This window comes from Notolepis coatsorum (assembly GCF_963971535.1).
Source record: "Notolepis coatsorum genome assembly, chromosome: 2".
Classification (NCBI taxonomy): domain Eukaryota; kingdom Metazoa; phylum Chordata; class Actinopteri; order Aulopiformes; family Paralepididae; genus Notolepis; species Notolepis coatsorum.
Window position 1 is genome coordinate 16,732,398 of NC_140166.1, and position 26,754 is coordinate 16,759,151.

A 26,754-nucleotide genomic window follows, 5' to 3' on the forward strand; every position below is an offset into this window, starting at 1 on the left:
TCGCTAGAAGGTCTGAGCCAGAATTAAAGCCTAATTTGTGTGTAAGAGCTACCAAACATTTCAGTAGTGATAGCTTTTTATTTTATTTTTTATATCAAGATGAGAATGACTTGGAACCCACATGTCAAAAAGAGGGGGGGGGGGTCGTTATTGCTGGCTGCCAATTACTAATAAGATGATAGGATAGCTACACAGTATCGAACTGTGTGAGTATCAAGCAGGAAGAAAGACTGTCAGGTTTTTTAAACTCTGTGGGGGGCCCAGGCCTAGAACTGCGCCCTAAGAGGGAGGTTCGAACTACAGTAATTCAGAACTACACTATTACATCATTTTACTCTGTCCATTCTATATTACAGGTTCTAAACTGTCAGGTTAAACTGTGTGGGGATCAAGCAAGAAGAAAGACTGTCAGGTTTTTAAAACTGTGTGGGGGACCGAGGCCTAGAACTGCGCGTGGGAGGTTCGAAGGGTCAAAATGGGTATCAAACAGGAGGGAAGACTGTCAGGTTTTAAACTGTGGATACCAAACAGAGAAGGTAAAGACGACTTTAAACTGTTAAACAGTAATCCAGAACTATTTTATTGCACTGTAAAAAAATATTTGATTTTATGTCTGCACTTTATGTGCTAATTTTATGTCTATTCTATTCTACTATTTTATTGCACTGCACTATTGTACTATTTTACTCTGTCTATTCTATCTTACTCTTTTTATTATTGTCTATTTTTAAAACTGAATCAAACCATAAAACCATAATCAAACAATTTGCACTTTATGATTATGTGCTCATTTTATGCCTGTTTATGTCTTTTTCTGTTGTGAAGCACTTTGAGCTGACATTTTTGTATGAAAGGTGCTATACAAATAAAGTTTATTATTATTATTATTATTATTATTATATAATTGTAGTCCATTTACCATTTACAAACTAGGCGTTGCAGATCAAATATGAATTAAGATCCATCAATTGCATATCCTATTTCTCGCCTAGAATGAGTCAGAAACATATTGTAGTGAACTGTTTAGGTGAAAAAATAGAATGTTTATGAGCTAGCCGCCATCTCGAAAAATGGATACACACACGTCAAAGACCACCCATTGTCTAATCTTTATAAACACGGGGAGGTGTGGCTTAAGGCAGAGGCAGGGCCAGTGGCACCCAAAACAAAGAGTGCTCAGATAACAACACACACAGAGGCTGTTACTCCACTATACCTTTACATAGCAAATAGTTGTTTAGTTGTTTTTTGTGAAAAATCTGAAATAGTTCTCCTTTAACACACATCATCTGAACCATCAGTCTGTTTAATCTGGTTAAATCTCAGGACACAAGGCGTTGTTAATCAAAAGGCAAACTCACACACACACAACAGAAAGCAAAGGCAGGGGAGTTTGCCTTTTGATTAACAACGCCTTGTGCCCTGAGCCCCTCCTCTACTCCCTGTACACTCATGACAGTGTAGCCACGCACAGCTCCAACATGGTGATTCAGTTTGCCGATGACACAACAGTGATAGGCTTAATCACCAACAACAACGAAGAAGCCTACAGGAAAGAGGTTGACAACCTGGTACAGTGGTGCTGAGTGAATAACCTCTCCCTCAGCGTTGACAACACCAAGGAGCTGGCCGTGGTCTACAGGAGAGGGGGAGAAAGGCTTGACCCCATCATGTGTTGTAGTCGAGTCACTAAATCTCGAGTCCGAGTCGAGTCTCGAGTCCCCATTACCCTAGTCTGAGTCCAAGTCATCAAGGTTGAGTCCACTCCACTCTGGCAGTCAAAGAGCTGACATACAAATAAAAAAAGGTCTACATTAAACATAAATGACACAGCGGTCACCATTTCAAATGGAGTTTATTTACTTTGTGACACAATAGCCCAACAAATGCACTAGTCATCAATATCTTATGCCAAATGATTATTAAATTTTTTTTTTAAATAAATAAAAAACTGTATTTATTGCCTTCCGAGTCTGAATGCAGTCAATGCTCGATTCCAAGTCCAAGTCAGAGTCACGAGTCCTGAAAATCAGTCCAGGAATCGAACTCGGGTCCGAGTCCTGGACTCGAGTACTCCAACACTGACCCCATCAACATCAACGGGTCTGCTGTGGAGAGTCAGCAGCTTCAAGTTCCTCTGTGTTCACATCAACATCAACAGGTCTGCTGTGGAGAGTCAGCAGCTTCAAGTTCCTCTGTGTTCACATCAACATCAACAGGTCTGCTGTGGAGAGTCAGCAGCTTCAAGTTCCTCTGTGTTCACATCAACATCAACAGGTCTGCTGTGGAGAGTCAGCAGCTTCAAGTTCCTCTGTGTTCACATCAACATCAACAGGTCTGCTGTGGAGAGTCAGCAGCTTCAAGTTCCTCTGTGTTCACATCAACATCAACAGGTCTGCTGTGGAGAGTCAGCAGCTTCAAGTTCCTCTGTGTTCACATCAACATCAACGGGTCTGCTGTGGAGAGTCAGCAGCTTCAAGTTCCTCTGTGTTCACATCACTGAGGACCTCACCTGGGACGAGCACACCGGCCAGGTGGTGAAGAAAACACAACAACGCCTCTTTCACCTCAGCTGAAGAAATGTGGCATTTGTCCCCAGATTCTACGGGCTTCTACAGAGACACAACCAAGAGCCTCCTGACTGGATGCATCACCACCTGGTGTGTGCGAACAAACATCCCAGAACAACTGTGGTTGTGAGCTTCCCTCCATACAATGGATACAGTGTGTCAGCTATGCCAACCATGAACTGTTTCAGCTTCAAGGCCCGGACCAGCAGACTCCAGACCAGCAGCCTCAAGGCCCGGACCAGCAGACTCCAGACCAGCAGCCTCAAGGCCCGGACCAGCAGACTCCAGACCAGCAGCCTCAAGGCCCGGACCAGCAGACTCCAGACCAGCAGCCTCAAGGCCCGGACCAGCAGACTCCAGACCAGCAGCCTCAAGGCCCGGACCAGCAGACTCCAGACCAGCAGCCTCAAGGCCCAGACCAGCAGACTCCAGACCAGCAGCTTCAAGGCCCGGACCAGCAGACTCCAGACCAGCAGCCTCAAGGCCCGGACCAGCAGACTCCAGACCAGCAGCCTCAAGGCCCGGACCAGCAGACTCCAGACCAGCAGCTTCAAGGCCCGGACCAGCAGACTCCAGACCAGCAGCCTCAAGGCCCGGACCAGCAGACTCCAGACCAGCAGCCTCTAGTCCCAGACCAGCAGACTCCAGGACAGTTTTTCCCCCAAACAGTCAGACGCCCTGTGATTGAGGGGAAACAGTGCTACCTTATAGCTGTCACTGCTACTGATATGCACACATTACTGACTTGCACACAATACTGACCTGCACATGACATACCATTGATTTTCACACAGTGCACGTAATATTGATATTTAATATCTGCTATATTTGCTATTTTTTTGTACACAGTACACATCTAATTTATGTTTTATATTATATTTGTTATTACTATGTTGCTAATTTAAATAGTTGTTATTGTTTACTGTTCTTATCGGCTGTACTACTGTGTGGTGTTGCTGCTAGGAGGCTGAGAAAATAATTTCACTCCTCTGCTATAAAAAGTCAGAGATGTGATGTGACTAATAAACTTGAAATTTGAAACTTTTGAAACACGCACACACACACACGCACACGCAGAGCGCCACTAGTCTACGTGGCATGTCTTCCCCTCCCAGCCCTGCAGGGGGCGCACTTCCACTTCCCTGCTCGGAGGATTATGGGGCGGAGGTAGTAGCAGCGAGAGAAATCCTTACCAGACTTTTGACAAAGACAGAAGAAGCGCCCACCGCTGGACAGTCCTCCCCAGCTGGATCCCCTTTCCACGGACAGAACCGGACAGCACAGCAGCGCGTTACCAGCGGACAGCAGAGATGGGACAGGACGACCTCATGGGCCAGGCGGAGGATGTGGCAGACCAGGTGAGCCCCGGCAGACAGACACGGAGCACCGGGGGGAGAGAGGGCTGGACCCGGGGAAGGAGAGCCGTGGTTGCGCGGCAGATGCGTTGTTTTTTTTCTCTCTGAAAGAATGATCTCCAAAGTAGGCCTAGATTCGTTTCGGAACACGTCGGTTCACTACTTATATTGTTGCCGTTAACCTCTCTGCCATTCCGAAGATGACTTTTTCCAAAGCGGAAACAAGTCGTATCTGAGAAGTTGAGCTGCTTGTTGTACTCTTTGTGATCCATCATCATCATCACAGTCACAGACTACTCTGAGAGTCCTCACAATGCAACCCTCACCCGAGAGTCGTTACAATGACATCATAATCCTTGTGCATTTACTACACTGTTGTTGCATTTATCCACATTACATAACTTCTGCTCTCGGGTGGCGTGCTGTGTTTGTATAATTGTCGTGGTGCGTGTGCGTGGTGTATCTCTGTCAGTTTTGATAACATGTGGCAAATGGCAATAGAGCATGGCTAGACAGTAGACACTATAAACAGCTCATTACATGCTATAATATGACCTTGTTAAATCCAACTAGGGACTGTATGCTAATTAATACCATAATTTATGTTTATATATGTTTTGTCTCGTCAGCAGTTAGGTCATGACTGCCACATACACACTTCCTCTAGTAGTCAATCAGTCAACCCTTAGGCTTAAGCCTACAGGCAAACATTCTAACGATCTAGGTTAACATTTTAATAAATCTACACAGTTAAGCCTACAAATTAATTATAAATGGTTCTGGGGAGATTACGATCTTCACTTCATTCAACCAGGGAGGCTGAGGTCACCATGGCTGCCACACACACACACACACACACACACACACACACGGCTCGATCCTCATCAGATCATACTGACAGAGAGACAACCGTATGAGTATAACTGTTTAGGCCTTTGTTGTAATTATCTGCACCTGGTTCCTTGGTCAGATGGCATGAACAGACAGGGCAAAAGTGTATCTGCATCCTCCAGGCTTTGAGTTCAATCAGATATTTGTTGCAGGTGTTTTCTCTATTCTCTAGCACCTGATATCCTCCCATCGTTAAACCTATGGGCCTACAACCAGGTGAACCATGTTACATGTGGAGCCACATCGTTAAACCTATGGGCCTACAACCAGGTGAACCATGTTACATGTGGAGCCACATCGTTAAACCTATGGGCCTACAACCAGGTGAACCATGTTACATGTGGAGCCACGTCAAATGCGAATCCGTTACCTGGAGGATATTATACTGCTGGCAAGTCAAGGACTGCTGGGTTTGAGACAGGAGAAAGATTCCCATTGAGATGAAAATACAGTCTTAGCAAGCATCAACGACACCTGTTGTTGTTGTTGTTGTTGTTGTTGTTGTTGTTGTTGTTGTTATCATCATTGTGGTAGTAGTAGTAGTAATAGTAGTAGCAATAATAGTAGTGTAGTAGTAGTAGTAGTAGTGTGTCACAGTGTCCTTGAGCGAAGTGTCCTTGAGCAAGACACTTAACCCTTAACACATTGACCGCCAATAACGTTGTACGACGGGTTTGCTGGTCATGCGAATTCCGCCAAGCCACGGCGTACGACGTTATTGAGATCATATTTAATTTTTTCGCCATGGTATTCATAATTCCGCCACCCAGCCTCTGCTGAGACAGTGGGACTCTGCACAACCGTGCAACGCTTCAATACCGCTGCCTGGTGGATGATCGGGCGAGTTACAACCGGAAATGGATCTCTGGTGATCTCGGTGCATCTGGGAAATCCGTCCGGCAGTCACATATTGTTGCGGGACTCTAGACACACATCCGTGTATATGGATCGCTGCCATAACTCAATAATCAATATGATTTGGGCGTTTATTGCGCCATACAAACCGGAAATGGATCTAGTCAATCGACGTCAAATAAGTGGGATCTTTTTCCTCCAGTCTCATCGGCGAACGGTAAGAGGACAGTAACGTTACTTTCAGCTTGATTGTTTATTTTTTTCAATGCAAACCGCTCTGATCAATATATCACCCATACTACATAAAGCATTTTACTGACGATCACGGAATTATAAACGACCCCCCCCTTTCATCCGCGCATGATGAGTCATAACGTTTAGGATCGTATTCAGTTGGATTTTTAAATATAGCGTGTATCGTGAATAAACTGCAATCGATAATCTATATTATGCGTTTAGGCTTATAACTAGCGTTCTAGGAATTACTGCAGAAAACGATAAAAACGTACTTATATTCTAGACGGTATTTTCGTATGAATCTATGAATGAAAAAGTATAACGTTCCTACATCCTGAACGATAGATAGTCGATGTTGAATGGGCCATAGTAATGTCAATTTAGCAATACAATTTAAAAAGTTATAGCCCTGCAAAGAAGGTGAACATCTCCATAGGCTTAGACTGGTGGCAGTGATCATTGATGGATAGAAGCGTGGCAGTCAATGTGTTAACTGCTCCCGATTAGCAGGTTGGTACCTTGAGTGAACGGGTGAATTAATATGAGGCATAAGTTGTAATGCTCTTTGGATAAAAGTGCTATATAAATGCAGTCCATTTACCGTAGTAGTAGCAGTAGCAGTAGTAGTAACAGTGTTTCCCACAGGATTTTCAGAGACTATGGGGGGTGAACCTCCGACTCTCTAGGGGGGTCCGGGGGCGTGCCCCCCCGGGTTTTTTTTTTTGTGTGTACATTTTAAAGTTAAATGCATCAATCTGGTGCACTTTGAGAGCAAAATAAAGAGGCTAGATCTATGATGAACTTTGTGCTCAAAACACAAAATCGACTAGAGCTTCCAAGTTCCCAATCATCTCCTCGAAGCACCCCAGCCGTTCAATGTATTTGTTAAATTCCACCACCAGCACACCTGATTCAACTTAACTAACCCTTTATTAGTTGAATCAGGTGTGCTGGTAGTGGAATTTAACAAATACATGGAACGGCTGGGGTACCTCGAGGAGAGGTTTGGGAACCACTGTACTAGAGCATACATTTGAGCCATCAAAGAAATGAAGCAAAAGTGGTTACCTGTGTTTAACTGGTTTATTTTTTAGAAAATAAAAAAATATAGTGGATTACTATTACGACTACTACCACTGCCAAATTACTACTGATACATCCCTATTGGCAAACTTTATATTTATTAAAAAAAATTGTAAAAGTATACAACTGTGGCGGGACTTTGATTGATTGATTGAAAACTTTATTAACAGATTGCAGAATGGGTACAATACAGTACAGCTCAATACACACAATTGTTAAGGGGATGCAGATCAGAGAAAGACTTTTGTCTTGTTTACATCAGGGTCCCCCATTTTCAATTCATCAGCGGGCCGCCACAGTATAGGACTCTAGGTAATTAATGGGAAACCCTGAGTAATAGTAATAGTAGTAGTAATAATAATAATAATAATAATAATAATAGTAGTAGTAGTAACAGTAGTAGTAGTATAATAGTAGTAGTCGTAGTAGTAGTGGCAGTAGTAGTAATAGTGGTGATGGTAGTAGCAGCAGCAGTAGTAGTAGTAGTAGTAGTGGTGGTAGTAGTAGTAGGAGGAGTAACAGTAGTAGATGCAGTAGTACTAGTAGCAGCAGTAGTAGTAGTAGTAGTTATAGTAGCACCAGCAGTAGGGCTGGGCGATATAGCCAAAAACGTTATCGCGATAAAATTATAAAATTATTTTCATATAACTCCATATCGATAATTATCGTCGATATAATGTCTGTCAAGTTTAATTAACTTATTATGCCCGGCGCCGATGGACTTGTTTTTCTGCTGCGAATGTCTCGAGTTGATGTCTCGAGTTGATGTCGTCATCAGTCCGCGCACGTTAGCAGTTAGCCAGAGCGAGACAATCCCATGACAATGTACTAGTAAATATCCCTAAAATACTCTGTTCCGCCCCAATAAATTGCAACGACGTCCACCGTATACCACACACTACTATAACGTGGCATCAGAATTCACGCCACATACATACTCTGCACGTAAATATATAAAATCGCGCCGTGCAAGCTAATTATCCTAGCCACGCATGTATCCAAATGTCCTAAATATCCCTAAAATACTCTGTTCCGCCAGAATACATTGCAACGACGTCCACCGTATACCACACACTACTATAACCGTGGCATCAGAATTCACGTCACACGCATACACGGCACGTAAATATATAACATAGAGCTGTGCAAGCTAATTATCCTAGCGCCAGCCTTGAGTCCTAAACCAAAACAGTGGCGCATCTGGAGCTGTGGTGCGTAAGCACGTCACGTCATCACGTAAAGCACGTTATGTCATCACGTAACGTTGGTTGTTGTTAGTGAGTGTGTTGAGCCGAGGCTGAGCGGAGCCAAACTTGGAAAATCGATATATCGAAACTTTGCGACCACGTTTCATGTTTATTTCGAGGAAATAATTTATCGCGATATTTATCGTTATCATTTTATCGCCCAGCCCTAACCAGCAGTAGTAGTAGTAATAGTAGTAGTGGTAGTAGTAGTAGTTGTGCTGGTGGTGGTAGTAGTAGTGGAAGTAGCTGTAGTAGTAGTAGTAGTAGTAGTAGTAGTAGTAGTAGTAGTAGTAGTAGTAGTAGTAAGAAGAAGAAGTCTTTAATTGTCATGCAGATTAACACAAACACATGCAAGATGAGCGACCCACAGGAACACACACATGCACTGAGTCGCCGATGAAATGTCTCTCTGCACTCTTCCCATCCCGTCTTCCTTCCCCCCAAGGGCAACCGGGAGCAGACAAGCCCGGGGACCAATCCAAGTGCTCCTGTCTGTCTTCGTTAGGGATGCGACAGTGATCTGTTCTACATGTTTTTCTATTGGGTTTATCTTATCAGGAGGGGAAACCCTTGCTAGCACGGGGAGAGAACATACTAACTCCACACAGAAAGGCCAGAGAGATACCCCACCTTAGTGGGTAACTGGCAACGCGGCAACAGAGTCGAACCCAGGACCTTCTAGCTGTGAGGTGACAGTGTTAACCACTACACCACTGTGCATAGTAGTGGTAGTAGTGGTAGTGGTGGTAGTAGTGGTAGTGGTGGTAGTAGTAGTAGTAGTAGTAGTAGTAGTAGTAGTAGTAGTAGTAGTAGTAGTAGTAGTAGTAGTTAGGGGTGGGAATCACCAGTTTCATCATGATACGATACGATATCGATTCTTTGGACAACGATACGATATTTGCCGATATCACAAAGTCTCTCACGATACAATACGATACGATTAGATTCAGGTGCCTGCGATCGATATGAGATGATATCATATGCCCATTTAACACAATCAGTAACATTTAGATCAACAAAAAAAAGGTAATGAAAATATCATTTGACATTTGTATTTTTGAGCTCTTCCAGACATTTAAAGGAAAATCAATCTATTGTTTTGAATACAAATAGACCTCCTGTTCACTGTAAAGTGCCACGTTTTTATATATTGAGCTTTAAACTTTAAGCTAAATTTTTTGGAACTTAAAACTCACAACCTCCCTCTCCCAAACCGTTCCTACAACAATTTGTTGATGTTGCATGATCATGTATAGGCCTACATTTATTATGTATTATATTGTTTATGTTTAAATAACATTTAAACATCAAACTCCTCTGACCTCATCTGGTCTTTCCAAAGACGCGCGCACACACACACACACAGAAAGGGAGAATGCTATGCTGTAACATCTACACACACGGAGCTACTGCTGTTGTTCTTGGGCGGATATGAGACTCGCCACAGGATTTTCAAAATAAGAGTATCGATATGAATCGATCTTATTACATCGCATCGATCCGATTCGATTGTTGATAATTACATCGATGTATCGATCTGGATCGATGTATCGTCCCACCCCTAGTAGTAGTAGTAGTAGTAGTAGTAGTAGTAGTAGTACAGTAGTGGTGGTGGTAGTGGTAGTAGTAATAGTAGTAATAATAGTAGTAGTAGTAGTAGTAGTGGTGGTGGTGGTGGTGGATGTGGTGGTGGTAGTAGTAGTAATAGTAGTAGTAGTAGTGGTAGTGGTAGTAGTAAATACAAATACATGAATAAATAAAAATAAAGGAAAACCATTAAGGGAAAGCTGTGATGTAGGCAATTTTTTCTTTAAGCAGAACTATTCAATTACTAAGCATATCTTACTTACATTTAAATGGTTTTACTAACATTAATACTGTATACTTGAAGTGTGCTGCTAGGAAAATACAGATATTGGAACTCAGTGTCTGCGGATACTCAATATGAATATCAGTTGGAGGGTATTTAACTCTGAGTGACAGATGTACACTTATCTTTAGGTAGTGAAGTGGAGGGTATTTAACTCAGGAGTGATGTGCACTAGGGCTGGGCGATTAATCGATTTTATCGATTCATTCGAATTCATGATTTAGGACGATTTTCAAAAATATATATATTCTTTTTTTCAAGAGTCACCTTTTATTTTACAAAAAGTGATGTTTGGTGAAAGTTAGATGTGCACTTTATTAATCCCAATAGGGAAATTCATTCTTGTTTGATGATCAAGAGGCACCTTTTATTTGTTTTAAGTGAAGTTTGGGGAAAAAGCAAGTTATTGCACTATTAATCCCAACATTCATCTTTGTTTGATCAAGAGTAACCTTTTATATAATTATATATATTATTATATATTTTTTAAGTTGTTCTCTGTAGGTAGTGAAGTGGAGGGTATTTAACTCAGGAGTTATAGATGTACACTTCTCTTTAGGTAGTGAAGTGGAGGGTATTTAACTCAGGAGTTATAGATGTACACTTCTCTTTAGGTAGTGAAGTGGAGGGTATTTAACTCAGGAGTTATAGATGTACACTTCTCTTAGGTAGTGAAGTGGAGGGTATTTAACTCTGAGTGATAGATGTGCACTTCTCTTTAGGTAGTGAAGTGGAGGGTGTTTAACTCAGGAGTGATATGTGCACTTCTCTGAAGTGGAGGGTATTTAACTCGGGAGTGATAATCACAATACATCACAATATCGTCATGTTACAATATCGTGACTAGTATTGTGATAATATTGTATCGTGGGGCCTCTGGTGATTCCCAGTCCTACTGAACAGGCGCCAATAGGACCAGTAGGAGTCGCTGTTGCAACGACCAGGACTCGTACCCCACCGGCTTCCCACTCGCCAACACTGACATCACGCAAACATACTGTTGCTTGTAACGTTCTGGGTTCTTGGCTTAGGAACCCAGCTGTCATTCTGGAGTTATTTCACCTGGTGGTTGGTATTTGCACTTTGTTTGTCACGGCCCCATTCCCGATGTGTCACTGATTGAAACTTCACCACTGGTTGCTGTCATGAGCTGTCAATTAGCTGTCACTGATAATTGATTGGAATGTTTGGTATTTGTGACTATTTATTCACTCTCTGTTCCTTTGTATTTTGAAACCCTGCATATATCGGTTGATATCGGTATCGGAAATTAAGAGTTGGACAATATCGGTATATCGGTATCGGTAAAAAAGCCAATATCGAGCATCCCTAATTATAATGGTATCAACACAGTATTTCGTTTTCCAGTACATATTACTTTTTTCTTTTTGTTTTCTTATTTTAGTTCAAAATGACCTTTTCTCATCCAATTTCCATCACAAATTGTTTACAATAATGCTGCAGTCTGCAATTTCTATATATATATACTGAATACTGTATATGGTTTAGAAATATTATGTATATTGTTGATGGCGGTATTGTAAAAAATACATACTCTATTTTATGTAAAGCACTTAAGGACAATAAACTTGTCTTGACTGACTTGCCTTGATTTAGGCCTTATGATGCACATACTGTACATCTCTCTCTCTCCCTCTCTCTCTTTCTCTCCCTCTCTAATGCACTAGCAGCTAAGATAAGATATTCCTTCATTGATCCCCTTGGAGAAATTCAGGCATCATAGCAGCATGGGGGAGGGGGGGGGGGGGTACAGGTACATGGTAATAGTAGAAGACATGATACAGGTCATACAATTATAGTACAGTGTAAACAATCTAACAATATAATTAACTGAGTATGCACATATGAGCAAGTAGGCAGTGTAAATCAAGGTGCAGATGAGGGTCTGAATGCCCTCTCAGTTATATTTGCATTACAATAAATCTAGTTACAATAGACAGTACACTATAATCTAAATCGGGCGACTGTCATGCGTCTCCATAGCAACCCTCCTGCTCTGTCTTTTATGGTGCATTGACCAGTCCGTGTCAACTGGTAGAGTCGTAAATCTGTCATGTGACCAAATGGTATATATCAGGTGATACTGTTCAAGTGGGCTAGTTAGGCAAAGTAAAATATATTGTTGGTTTCCTGTTGGTTGTCAGTTTGGCCATGGGTAGGTAGGGAATTTATTTTATTTTATTTTTTTATTTTATTCTTTCCCACGGCGACTATGGATAGGGAATTTCTTTATTTAATTAAAATGTTCACAACAACATGGATGCATGTACTCTGCCAGCATGTTTAATATCCATAATACTAAATGTTTGACTAAGATTTCTATGAAACTTTAAAATCGGATTTTTTTCTTTTTTTTTAATAATTTTTTTAAAAAACTCATAAAATATATTGGGTCGCACCTAAATCGGCAGGGTCGGTCGGCAACCGGAAACCAACTATTAATTTTGTTAGGCCTTAGATCACACAGTCAGGACTCAGGATCAATCAGATCCAAGGCAGCAGATTCAGTCAGATTATGCAGCCTTTCTTTCTTTCTTTCTTTCTTGAGATCAACCTTTAGGAATTCAAGATTTCAAGATTCAAGAGTTTTATTTATCACATACATACCAGGGCATACAGTGAAATGCGGTTGGCCATGCCCGCTATGATTGTGCAATAGAACAATAGTAATAGTAATAATAATAAAAAGATAACTAGAATAGACATGGTAAATAGACATGTTAATAAATCGCTTAGAGGCACTGGATCCTATGTACATTCCCATAGTGTGCAGTTTTTCTTCTATGTCCCTATGCTATACTTGCTTTTACTAACTACAGTATACAAACAACAGTCACAACAAGTTATTTTCTTAAAGTGTCCTTTTCCTTCCTTTAAAGTGTCCTTTTCTTGTGTGTTTAAAGTGACCTGTGGTGTGTTTGTGTGTGTGCGAGTGCAGCATGTTGTGTTGTGTGTGTGTATGTGTGTATTCATGTGTGCTTGTGTGTGGAGAGATCAGTGTTCAGTGTTCTGATGGCCTGAGGGAAGAAGCTGAGCCTTAGTCTCTCTGTTCTTCTTGCGTGTATACGGAGGCGCTTGCCTGACTGCAGCAGCTTGAACAGGCTGTTATTGGGGTGGTGAGGGTCCTTCATTATTCTGCAGGCTCTGGATTTGCACCTCCTATTGTATAAGTCCTGCAGGGGTGGTAGTGCAATTAATACCCGTAGTACGCTCTGCTGAGCGCACCACTCTCCGTAGGGCCTTCCTATCCTGGGCCGTGCTGTTTCCAAACCAGGCAGTGATGTTCCCAGTCAGAATGCTCTCTACAGCCCCGGAATAGAAGGAGTGGAGTATCTTCCCTGATACTCTGAACTTCCTTAATTACCGCAGGTGGTAGAGGCGCTGTTTCGCCTTTTTTACCACAGTGGGCTATGTGAGTTGACCATGTCAGGTCCTCTGTGATGTGAACTCCCAGGTACTTATAACTGCTAACCCTGTCTACGATTATCCACAGTGGCTTGTGTGTCCCCTCTGCTGTATTCTCCTAAAATCCACGATCAGCTCTTTGGTTTTACCAATGTTCAGGAGTAGGCTGTTATCCCGGCACCAACATGCCAGTACATCAACCTCCTCCCGGTAGGCCTTCTCGTCATTGTTAGAGATCAGCCCCACCACCACTATGGGGAAAGCCCTGAAATTATGTACCGTATATTATACATTTGCTGTAATTTCCTGCAACTTAAAAACATAATTTTTATCAAATAGAAAACACAAGGGTATGTTCCAAATAGGTTATTTAAGTACAATGTATAAGGTTGCACAATAGTTAAACGTTGAACATGAATCCCAGCATGTCAACATCATATTTCTGATGATGTCTCTCTCATGATACTCTGTTCATAATGAAGTGTGTTCGCACCATAGGGCGTTCCCCAGGATTTAACCCTTTCACTACCACACTACAGACGGTTAACCTTTCACTACCACACTACAGACGGTTAACCTTCTGTAGTGTGGTTGTGAAAGGGTTAACCCTTCGTTGTGAGTGAAATGGTTAACCTTCTGTATTGTGGCAGTGAAAGGGTTAACCATTTGGTGGTGTGGTAGTGAAAGGGTTCAAATTAAATGGTCCTGAGTCCCAACTAGGGGGTGGTCCTGACTCCTGAGGGGGGGGGGGGGGGGGGGGGGGCCGGGTGGCAAAGAAATTATATACCGTATATTATACATTTGCTGTAAATAATTTCCTGCAACTTAAAGACATAATTTCAATAAAATAGAAAACACAAGGGTATGTTCCAAAGTACAATGTATAAGGTTGCACAATAGTTAAATGTTGAACATGAAAACACACACACACACACTAAGGCTGAGCCCGAACCCTGTTTTTAGGGTTCGAACGTTCGCCAGGGTTTATCGAACGAACGTTCGTTTTTTTTAAATTTTTTAATAAAACTTTTTTTTCATTTTTTTTTCATTTTTTTTAATAATAATATTTTTTTTATTGTATTATTATAGATCCTACGGAGGGCGGCATTGCATAGTCTATTGGTGAAAAACATGTTTACAGTGGTGGCTGTTCGTGTAAACATGTAATTAAACAAAGCACTCAGAAGAAAATAAACAAGCTACTGAATCAAAGTTACTATGATAAACAATAGCCCTTGCAGTCACGTAAGGGGCTAGATAAACAACGGCATTCGTTTTGTGGCATTAACGTTATATAGTTAGTGTTACACGTTCAATAACAGGTATTCACTCTTGGTCGACGGGGAGGGGAGCCGGGAGGAGAGGCGCACGCTCCTCAACAGACCCGTCCACCGTCTACCTCGGAACGGCCGGGCTCCCAACACGCCTGCCGCCCGTCCGCCCTACCACCGTTCCGAGGTAGACGGTGGACGGGTCTGTCCACCGTGCGCCTGCTGTTGTTCCCAACGCAACCACCTCCCGCCATGAAGCTCGCGCTCCGTGGCCGAAAAAGGCTGGTATTCATTAATGATCCTTCTGCAGGTTCACCTACGGAAACCTTGTTACCGATTACTTCCTCGGCGGGGAGCTAACTACGGCTCCCCGGTAGCTACGGTAAGTCTGTTGAGGCTTCAAGCAAGCAGATCAATGGCGGCGTTGCCTGAAGTAAAAAACGAATAAACGCTTGCCGATTGGTGGTAACAGCAGAGGCGGGTGCAAGCGGTGTGACGTAATTGGCAGAATCGCCTGTCAATCAAAATAGAGCTCTGGTTGAGAAATAGTATCCCGCTGCAGCCCGGCAGACCATACTGGTTGAGCCGAGCGCCTGACGTGCCGCTTCACATCACCTCAACCCCGTGCGCATCCTTTATTTTTTTTTCACCGAACGTTCAAACCTATTAATTAAAGTCTGAATGTCAGCGTAACGAACGAACGTTCGAACGTTCGAACGTTCGGGCTCAGCCTTAACACACACACACACACACAGAGGACAGAGCAATCACATATTAGACAAGCTGGTGCGTTGTCATAGTGGCGCTGCCCCCCATACCATTATTGAGGGAAAGCCCTGCACCACAAAAGGTGAAAGGTCACCCTATACATCACAACTCGTAAACTCTGGTACCGTGGAACTTGCCTGAGTCGTTCGGCTGGTCAAGTGCAACTTCCTGGTGGTGAAGAGGTTGGCGAGCGCCTGTCAAGCGCATGGTAAGACTGAGTGTAGTGACCTGTTGGATGGTGATTGGCTGAGATGCCCTGATAGTGCTGATGTGGCTGACAGGGGGGCGGGGCTAAGCAGGGGAAGCTGACTCATTAAATGAAATACTAATAGAGGGTGTTAGGAGCGAGAGTGTGTGATGATGACAGTGTTTAGTGACGGGAAGAGAGGTGGTACAGGCTGCTGGTTCAACCAACCCTGCTGTCTGTGGCCCTCTGCCACTAGCCTGGAACCAAACTCTGTCCCAGCAAGTTATTAAACCACACACACACAGCCTCTGGGCTCAGCTAACGCACGGCAAACGCAATGAGGGTAGATACACATACACACACAGACATACACACACACACACACACACACACACACACACACACACACACACACAGCCACACACACAGCCTCTGGGCTCAGCTAACGCAATGATGGTGGCGATACACATGCACACACACACAGCCTCTGGGCTCAGCTAACGCAATGAGGGTGGATATACACATACACACACAAACACAAACACACACACACACACAGCCACACACACAGCCTCTGGGCTCAGCTAACGCAATACGGGTAGACATACACACCCACACCCACACACACACACACACACACTCAGGAAGTGTGGTTATAGACTTCCTATGCAGACAGGGAACAAAATAAGTACCCGCCAACCGCCAATGGCGGGCAGATTTAAGGTTTGGCGACTAACAATGAGAGGTCTGCCCGCCACCTGTGCGGGTCTCATTTCCGCCCCAAGCGCAGCTCCAGCTATAATATCTATGGCTCCGTCAGCTAGCAACGTTCGGTTCATATGATACTCTTATTTTGAAAAAACCCGTGGCAACTCCACGAGTCATATCCGCCCAGTCCGTGCTTCTGCTCGCATTAAAGCAGAGCAGGGCTACACAGCAGTGCGCCTATTTTGCGAGCCGAAATAAGTCTGTGGTGTTTTTTTTTTCTCACAACGGGTCAAATGCATCTAACATGCGTTGCATCGTCGCCATTCCTTTATGCCCACATCGCCCGAAATGAACATTACGTTAGCGTAAGCTAACAAGCTAATCCTGATCAGCGGCAGAGCCATAGAGAACAGCAGACAGTGTGGACTGGGGAAAGGGAAATGGGGGGGGGGGGCACTCTCCCTTTCTCTGTGTGTGTGCATGCGTTTGGAAAGACGATGAATCACTAGTCAGGACTCAGGACAGGACTCGAGTATATTATAGTAAACTGAGGATTACTGAGGATGGACAGATAATGTTGATATTTCAAATATAAAAAAGTTTCGAGAGGAGTGGAAGTTTGAAGACAGACTAGACTACATTATGATGCGGGGGTGGTGAGTTGAAACAGTGTGTGTGTGTCCCTACCCCACTTCTATGTTTCAATAAATTATTTGCATTTAAAACAATTAACGCTAACTCATTCCTTCAGTCCACTCAAAATTATGCTAATATTCCTTATGTTGTTTATGATATTAATTGAAAATAGCATATGAGAGTATTATATAGTAATAATAACACATGGCGATATACTAAAAAGCTATTTATAATTTTTGGCTGGCAAAAAATCTGCCTGGCTGGTAGTTTTTAAAATGGCTGGTAAGTCAAAAAGTGAATTTTAAAGGTTTGTATGTCATGTCAAAAAAAAATAAAAAAATTTGTTCAATTTTTTTTTAATTTTGTTCCCTGTTTAATGCAGATAGATGATCTAAGAGGCCTCAGTCATACGGAGGAGTTGGTCCTAATTGATTCTAAGATGAGATTCATTGTCTGTGAAATTTGTTTTCACAGAGGTCTAGGATTTCAAGATGGAATTCTGAAAACTTTCCAAAAAGAACTCCTGCCTGAAAGGGATAACGGCGGGCAGTGAGTCAGGATGTCACTGTGTTGTTGTGTTGTTGACTGTTGTGTTGTTGTGTTGTTTACTTGACAGCCAGGGGAACAGCAGGTCTCTGTGTTCTCCTCGCCTCCTCCCCTGTTCACACGTCACCCTCGGCTGCTCTGCCCTCCGATTGGCTGGGCAGGAGAGCTTGAGGGTTAATAATGGCAGGGCGTGTGATGTCACAGCCAGGTGTAATGTGTCTGTATTAACTAGGGATGCTCGATATTGGCTTTTTTACCGATACCGATATTCCGATATTGTCCAACTCTTAATTTCCGATACCGATATCAACCGATATCAACCGATACTGATATATGCAGGGTTTCCCCGTCCAAAAAACTGAATAATTTCAGGTAACTAATAATTTCACTGGATATATATATAACAAATATTGTTATTGTTTTTTTTTGTTTTTAAACCAATACCGATATTTTCCGATATCACATTTTACTGCCGATATCGGCCGATAATATCGGTCGACCGATAATATCGGACATCCCTAGTATTAACACATTGAGTGCCAACAACGAGATTAGTCGTGTTAACTCGCCATGCGTTGAGTGCCAATGACGAGTTCTCGTTTTTTTCTAGTGTTTGCTTTTATTAGCAATATCCATTCATTTTTCATCCATCCAGCCTGACTTTATCATTGGGAATGGGTCTGAGCTCGAAAAGGGCAAATACCGCCACCTATCGTCTCCCAGATGGTATTGCACATCATTGGATTGGATTGGGTGGGCATGTGCATCAGAAAAAAAGTCCGGTCCGGGGTTTTCCCTTCTCTGGCAAGCAGTATCTGTTACCACATTCACTGGGGAGGCTGGGAGCAGCTTTCGATTATGTGTTTTGGACTTTAACGTTGGATCAATAAATGCGATCAATATTTGTAATGGCGATCAGGAATTGGATTAATCTTTTTGCAGAACATCTGATGTGAGGTAAGGACTCTATTTTACCAGTATTGGGTTAATCAGATGTTTTTTTCTCAGCCATCAGCGTGTCTGTGTGTGTGTTTGTGTGTGTGTGTATGTATGACGTTAGTGCTGACCAGGTCATGGATAATAGATTTTTCAGCCCGCTTCTCTAGTGTGCATAAGTACACATATACTATCGATAATCAAGCATTTATTTGAAAACTATTCATAAATCAGCCGAAAAATGACAACGTGTTTTGTGTATTCCACTAAAGAGCTATTATCGCGGAATTTCTCTGGAATTACTAGAACTCTCCAAAACTATACTCGTATTCAAAACGGTATAAAACGGAAATGTACCAAAGAAAAAACAATCCGTTTCGTACATGTTGACTGCAAGCAAGTCATTGATAAGCGAGGGGTGTTTTAGACCCATAGCCATAATTTAAGATATAGTTTAAGCCTTCGCAAATTTCCCAGACCTCCCATTGACTTCCTTATTGGCACTCTAGCCCATATATGGTCAAAGGGGCGTGGCACTGAATGTGTTAATAGTTGATCATTAACCAGACTCTGTGCAGAATAGATACTTCCGCTAGAAACACAGCCGTAGATTAGGGTTAGGGTTAGAATATAAAAAATTTCGAAGTCGTGCCAGTCTCCACATTAAATTTTCATGTCAGAGTCTAATTCTTTTTTATATATATAATAAAAAAATATATATAATAATTATAATAAAAAAAGATTTAATGATGCAAACCATTCTTATTTAATTTATTTTTATATTTAGAGGCAGCCTAATTTTCATAGCCTAATTGATCTAAAAGATGCACATGCTACTGTTTCTGTTTGTTTATTAAAACCGGTTGATAGGCCAATGCAATGCTGTTATTATAGGCTACGATGGTGAATGGTGTCATTTTGATTTATTGTCGGTCAGCTGAGCCGATCAACGTTCTGAAGGATTATCTGAACTTCAGATTCTTTTTTTTTTTTTTTTTTTTTTTTTATTAAAAAAAAAAAAAATGACCTGCAACAGGGCAGTTTTAAAACCAGAGACAGTGGACAGACTTGTCTTTCTTGCCTGCAACTTAAAGTAATGGCTTTGCTTGTCCAAATGACAATACTGACCAAATTGAGATTTATTTTTCTCTTGTCCATTTATTTTGTTTGCTTTCTAATTTAAAATACAGTTTGAAACCGTCTGTACACAGTAGGCTATGTGTGCTAGCAGAACTAGACTCCCAGGGGAGGAAATTAGGCCACTTTACTCGCCAATTGCGAGTATTTTTTACGTTTGGCGAGTAATTCATGAAGAGCACTCGCCAGTCTGGCGAGTACTAGTAATTACAAAACAAAACAAAAAAATCATTCTGCAATCTGCTGATTCGCTCACTGACACAAACCGAACTCTGACTCCCCCCTTGATTCCTCCCATTTGCGCCACATAATAATCAGACCATAACCAATGAACATCATCGTTGTACAGATGCGCTCTAAGCTCCTCCAATGAACACTCGTTTTCTAGAAGATGCCGCCCATCTAGGGGAAGTGGACAGACCACTGCGCGCAGACCTACAAACTCCTGCCACCGGCAGCCGGCTTGACAACGTAGACAAACTTACAAAAACACATGAGTGGATGAAAATAATTGCATGTAGAGTCGTCGCTTTCGGATATCGGTGCGGTCTGACATGGGGGCGAACAACAGCACGCGACGCGTCTCCTTCGAGTCGGATGAGAATGACAAGTCAACCGGCATTAGCCGGCTAGCTACCTAGCATGTAACAAGCTACCATAACGCGCGTTCAACATAGTGGACGACTATACTGAGCGGCTTTGCTTAAATGCAGCCGAGTGACATTTTATTATTACCGGGTTTCCCAGCATATCACCACTCGCCCATATGCCCTTCACAACGGTGATGTTGTCATATTTGGCATTCAGAACACACCTGCTGAACCCCTAGCGTTGTCGATTCGGTTCCAATGTATTGTCATCTTACAGCACAAGTACAGTACAACCAGAATACATTTGGCATACAACCAGAGTGCAAATGTAACAAGTCAAGTTCAAGTTGTTTTATTTAGCTATTACATTACAGTGAAATGCTTGGTTCTTTCACTGCCCAACCCAGTATTGATTGATTGAAAAGTTTATTAACAGATTGCAGAATGGGTACAATACAGTACAGCTCAATACACACAATTGTTAAGGGGATGCAGACCAGAGAAGGACTTTAGTCTTGTTTACATCAGGGTCCCCCATTTCAGTCCTGTTTGCTTAATGCCTTGTCCACTTCCTCCACACTCCAATATGTTATGATGAATTGAAAATGGGGGACCCTGATGTAAACAAGACGAAAGTCTTTCTCTGGTCTGCATCCCCTTAACAATTGTATGTATTGAACTGTACTGTACCCATTCTGCAATCTGTTAATAAACTTTTCAATCAATCCCTTCAACCCTGCTCCTGTCAAACCTGCTCTTTCCATTCCCTCCATCATGTCCCCCCTTTCTGATGAATATTTCCTGCACTTAAGAGTCAGACACACATTCCTAGTAGTTGAGCTGTGATGAATGAAAACTTTATTTAACAGATTGCAGAATGGGTACAGTACAGTACGGCTCAATACATGCAATTGTTAAGGGGATGCAGACCAGAGAAAGACTTTCGTCTTGTTTACATCAGGGTCCCCCATTTTCAATTCATCATTCAGTATAACCTAGACCAGCCCAACCCAGCATCTTTCACTGCCCAGTTCAGCCCAACCCAGTCCAGAATAGTTCCCTCTTTCATGTTAATATGTGATTTAATGATGTAATATTTTGAAGAGTAGAGACAGTGTGATTAATTTACTATGATTGAAAATCAATTTAGACGAAGACGTACAAAGAAGTAATTATCACAATTAGCGATTTTTTTTGTCTGGTAAAAAATCTATTTGGCTGGTAAAAAAAATCAGATACCCGCCAGTTGGCTGGTAAGCCAAAAAGTTAGTTTCCTCCCCTGTAGACTCCAGTCACGAGTCACGGTGCACATGTGCGGTGGTTTGTCCACCAAAAAAGCGCCAAAAGATCGAAAATAAACTAGCAGAGCCAGAACTGTTCAACTCCCCTGTAGACAGGGTCAATTTTCAGAAAATCATAACCCTGAAGGCATTTCGTGTTTATTTTTGGTACACAACATTTCTAGGGGTATTAAGGGGTGCTGAATCCAAATCTGCTGTATACCAAGCTCAAAAATGTCAAATAAGGCCTCAAAATTGAGAAATCCAACATGGCCGCCAGCGCCAGGCTGAAATCTATTTAAGTGCATATCTTTTTTACTAAACAAGGTAGAAACATGAATGAAATGTGTTGGAATTTAAAATCATATCCTGATTTTAGATCAGTTGTGAAAATGTTGCTTGAAACTCATATTTATAGCAGAAACTGTGGTTGTTATTGATGCATAACTCATCAACCAAATAAGAAAGAAAAGCAGGATGATCCCAGGCCATGGATTTATTCATCAAACTCTTTTCTCTTGAATTTTTTTAATCAACATGCCATTTATGCAAATTAGATAGTCCTTAATATGCGTACAGTAGCTTAGGTACAGTAATTTATTGTCAGTCATCAATCGTATTCAGGCAGGTGTCGCAGGTGTCTTGCAGTTGCATGATTCATCCAATGCCACTTTTCCTGAATAGAATAGAATAGATTATAATATAATATAATAAAATAAAAATATTATTTTACCATATCAATATAAGTGAATGTTCAAGTTTCTTTATTAGTTGTCATACAGAATACTTTGCATAAAATGTTTCTTTCTGTGTTGCTCCTGAGAGTGTGCTAGATAATAACAAGATAGTATAAAATAAGTATAATAAGTATAAAATAGAAAGTCAAGTACGTAAACAAGTGTAAACAACAAAATTGTTCAGTGTATCTATATATATACAGTACAGCTGGTACAAGAATGGTGAAGTATAGCTTAGCTTGTGGTGCCACCTTGTAGTGGTGAGGTGCAATAAGGAATGAGAATGATGTGCAATTTCCTTACCAATAATATAAATATAAAGTGTAAAGTGTGTCTAAAGTGGTAAAGTGGGTGCTACAGTGTGTTGTTTATTTAAGTGAGTGTATGTGCGCTGTGGGTGTGTTGATGGTTTGCTTATTGTTAATTGTTCATTCATTGAGCATCCTGATGGTCTGGGGATAGAAGCTCCTTCTGAGTCTCTCTGTGCTTGCCATGAGACTCCGGTATCGCTTGCCTGACCGCAGCAGTTCAAAGAGGCAGTTGTTTGAGTGGCTGGAGTCTTTGATTATTCTCTTAGCCTTGCCCATGCACCGCTTGTTGTAAATGTCTTGGAGAGTGGGAAGCCCACCTTCAATTGTGCGTTCGGCTGAACGGGCCACTCTCTGTAGTCTGCTGCGGTCTTGTGCAGTGCCCAAGTTCCCAAACCAGGAGGTGATATTGCCAGTCAGGATGCTTTCTATTGTGCATGAGTGGAAGTTCTTGAGGATCTTCTGACTCACGTTGAACTTCCTTAAGCACCTAAGGAAGTAGAGGCGTTGTCATGCCTTCTTGATAACACTGTCAATGTGTGTGGTCCATGTCAAGTCCTCGGATATGTGGACTCCGAGGTACTTAAAACTGTTCACTCTCTCAACCGGTGCCCCGTCGATGCTGAGGGGGCTGTAGTCCCTGACCCCGACCTCCTAAAGTCCACAATCATCTCCTTTGTTTTGCTGACGTTCAGGGAGAGGCTGTTCTCTTGACACCATCCCGCTAGAACCTTAACCTCTTCCAGGTAGGCCCTCTCGTCGTTTGCAGAGATCAGGCCCACCACTACTGTGTCGTCAGCAAATTTTATGATTGTGTTGTTGTTCCGCTGTGCCACACAGTCATGTGTGTACAGGGAGTGGAGGAGGGGACTCAGTCAGGACACAGCCCTGGGGGGCCCCTATGTTGAGAGTGATGGATGAGGAGGTGCAGTTGCCTGCTCTCACCACCTGGGGTCTGCCCGTCAGGAAGTCCAAGACCCACTGGCAGAGGTCATAGTTCAAGCCCGGGTCCCTGAGCTTGGCTATGAGTTTGGAGGGGACTATGGTATTGAATGCTGAGCTGTAGTCGATGAATAGCATTCTCACATAGTTCCCCTGCCTCTTGTCCAGGTGTGATGCTGCTGTGTGCAGCACATGGGCTATGGCGTCCTCCGTGGACCTGTTGGGGCGGTATGCAAATTGCAGGGGGTCCATGTTGATGGGGAGGGAGGAACAGATGTAGCATCCGAGGTTGGTGGCAGAGTCTCTTGTGGACGGCCTTTGCAGAATAACTCAGGCACACCATAGATCTTGCAGATGAATCTCTCTGTTGATGTCACAAGATCTTCTGTGAAAGGGCCCTTCCCAAGGCCAGCAAGATCAGTGTGATGGTGCTTGAACACCTGCCAGGCTGTTTTCTTTCCGTGACCACTGAACTGGGACACACTGTCACATCCGGTGAGGGCATGGAAGGCAAGGATTGTGTCCAGTTGATCATTAGTAGCTTTCTAATGTCATGTACTGGAAAATATTTTGGATCCTTCGATGTCCCAGCTTTCATGTAGAGATGCGTACATCGGATTCTGTCATAGTGAGCCAAGAGTAGAAGCAGCACATCTGTGTCACGCGCTGACACAACGATTGTTTCCACTGGAGCCTGGATGAGAAAATCAGACGTGTATCAGCTTCCTCATGGTCAGCACTCAGAGAGGAGACTTCAAGATCTGGATCTGTTGACTTGACAGTTGTCCCTTCAGCAAACCTCTCTGATACTACAACTACAGGTTCATCATCCGGGCTGTGCTCTATCAGGTGGTTTGAGAGTAGTTGAGCGATATCTGATTTGTTGTCTTCAAGGGCCATGAAGCTCGACCAATCGGCAGGAAGTGGAACAGACTTGTTTTTGATTTCACGACGTACTGGCCTGTGGCGCTGTTTGCGTTTCACCCTTGTGCCTGTTTTGATGGATTGGTCATGGTATCTGTCAAAGACATCTACTCTGGTATTTTGCTCCCATCTTCAACACGGTGTCAGTGAACTTGTTGGCATAGTCACCAAATGTTGTAGTGTCAGGTGGCTTTCCGAGTGCCATTACCAGAGCTTGGCCATCAATGACCAGGCAGCTGGGTCCCTGAAGGGTAAGATCTGCAGGGGTTTTAACTTGTTTCGTTGAGTTCTCAATTTGAGAAATCCCGGTTATTATTTGACATTTTTGAGCTTGGTATACAGCAGATTTGGATTCAGCACCCCTTAATACCCCTAGAAATGTTGTGTACCAAAAATAAACACGAAATGCCTTCAGCACTTTATACAAGCACATTTTCTGAAATTCTGCCTAGTCTACTGGAGCCACAGCCAGCAGAGAAGCCGGTTTACTTTAGCTTTTAAACCAGCTGCAGCCTGAGAACTGGAGTGTGAGGGGATGTAACACTAAAGATGGCGGCAATGACAAAGAATTGCTGCAAAATAAAGTATTATTTTTTTTAATACTTATAACAATTCGATAATTATCGATATCGAGAAATATGATAACATTATCATATCGTTATCGCGATATGATTTTTTTCCATATCGCCCAGCCCTAGATGACGTAATCAAAACGTGGCTTCAGTCATTACATGCGCAACGTGAGCTCTTCAGTCCTGCGTTCTGCAGCCTGTGATAACTCCTCTTGGGACCATATAACGCCGTGAATTATGACAATAGTTCAAGTTTCTTTATTAGTTGTCATACAAAAATACAGAGTACTTTTATATAAAATGCTTACTGTAGCCACTACAGTAACATCATTAAGTCTGCTATAAGCTATTCTCCCTCTCATGTGTGCAGATCTTTATGCAGTTTTAAAGCACCTTGGCTTTGTTCTGAATGCACTTTGTTGTAGTTATCCTACAGAGAAAAGAAAATGCACTTGACTTTAATGCACGTTCTGTATCGTTAGGGGCTCAGCTTGGCTTCGCCTTCTGCACTATCTCGCGTACGTGCACGCGTACTGAATAAACCACAAATGTACCTCTAATACCAGTATTAGTCTGACCACACCCCTCATCAGCTTACCTTCATAAGCAGGTGTGTGGTCACCTGCTCTCCTCCTTCTCGCTTTCACCACAAGGAAGTGCCTCGGTAGTACCCCACTTGACGTGTCGTTGATAAGTTGAAAAGAGTTGTGACTAGGTTTACATTGTGCCTAACCTTTTTCTTCTCTCACTTGTTTATATAAGAAAAAGGTTTGGGTCATAATGTATTCCGCGGAGAGTAGACCCGCTAGACCTACTCTTCACCACCGATTCTCCATTCCCGCCTCCGTCGTGCGTTCCGGTGCTGGGCTGTTGCCACTCTCGTGGTTGCCGACCCAGCCCGGGAGACTGCCGGTGGATAGTTTTCCTCACCGACGAGCCGAGGGTTCGGAGCCGTCGCTCCGGCGATGGCCTGATCTCGACTCTGGTTCCTCTGTTTCTGGGGAATCGCCCGTTGATGAACGGGGGATTGTCTTAGAGCCAGGGGATTTGCGACGAAAACTTTTTGCGTCTGCTCGCTCACGTCGTCACATGGTGGCGTGCAGACGCGAACGGCCTGGGTTTGGGGAATTGCTGGAGACCAGCGAGGCCGCGTCCGACTCTGGATTTCTGATGGAAACTGAAGACTTCATGGAGGAGGCGGACGGGTTCTTGTATGATGGTCCCGTGGAGGAGAGTATCCCTCCTCCGGAGACCCCGGGGTGGGGGGAAATGGCTCCACGGGGCGCCTTGTTCGAGGATGTCGGGGAACCACCTTGGCCTCATCAACAGGATGCCCTACTGTCGGCCGCATCGGATTGTGGCTCCTTGACCAGTCGCAGCCTGCTGTATGCGAGGGATGCGGGGTCGGTGGAGGAGGGTCCGCAGGGGGAACTGCGGGCCTTGTTTCCCGAGCTCATGGCGGTAGCCGCCGCTGCAAACGGTGTGCCGCTGCCGCAGCCATTGCCTGCTCCTGTCCCTGATGACCTCATAGGCCATCCCTGGCAGCGTCCCCCGGTGAGAGGGGTGGACGTTGTCTACCCATTTTTCCCATCGATGGGGGCCTATGTTCGTCGGGGCCAGGCGGTCTCCAACATCATGGGACTGACTCCCGCCTACGTACCAGTTACGCGGGTGTCGG

The 26,754-nt window shown here is 43.2% G+C and overlaps 1 protein-coding gene across 1 annotated transcript in view; it reads left to right on the plus strand.

Annotated features, from left to right (window-relative positions):
• The first annotated feature begins 3,722 nt into the window (after positions 1-3,722).
• LOC311222665 (surfeit locus protein 4-like) overlaps positions 3,723-26,754 on the plus strand; it is a 51,570-nt gene continuing 28,538 nt past the window's right edge. Inside the window, exon 1 of the mRNA XM_084307260.1 lies at positions 3,723-3,928. Coding sequence (XP_084163386.1) covers positions 3,881-3,928 — 48 coding nt within the window. The 5' untranslated portion in view covers positions 3,723-3,880. The remainder of the gene's footprint in view (positions 3,929-26,754) is intronic.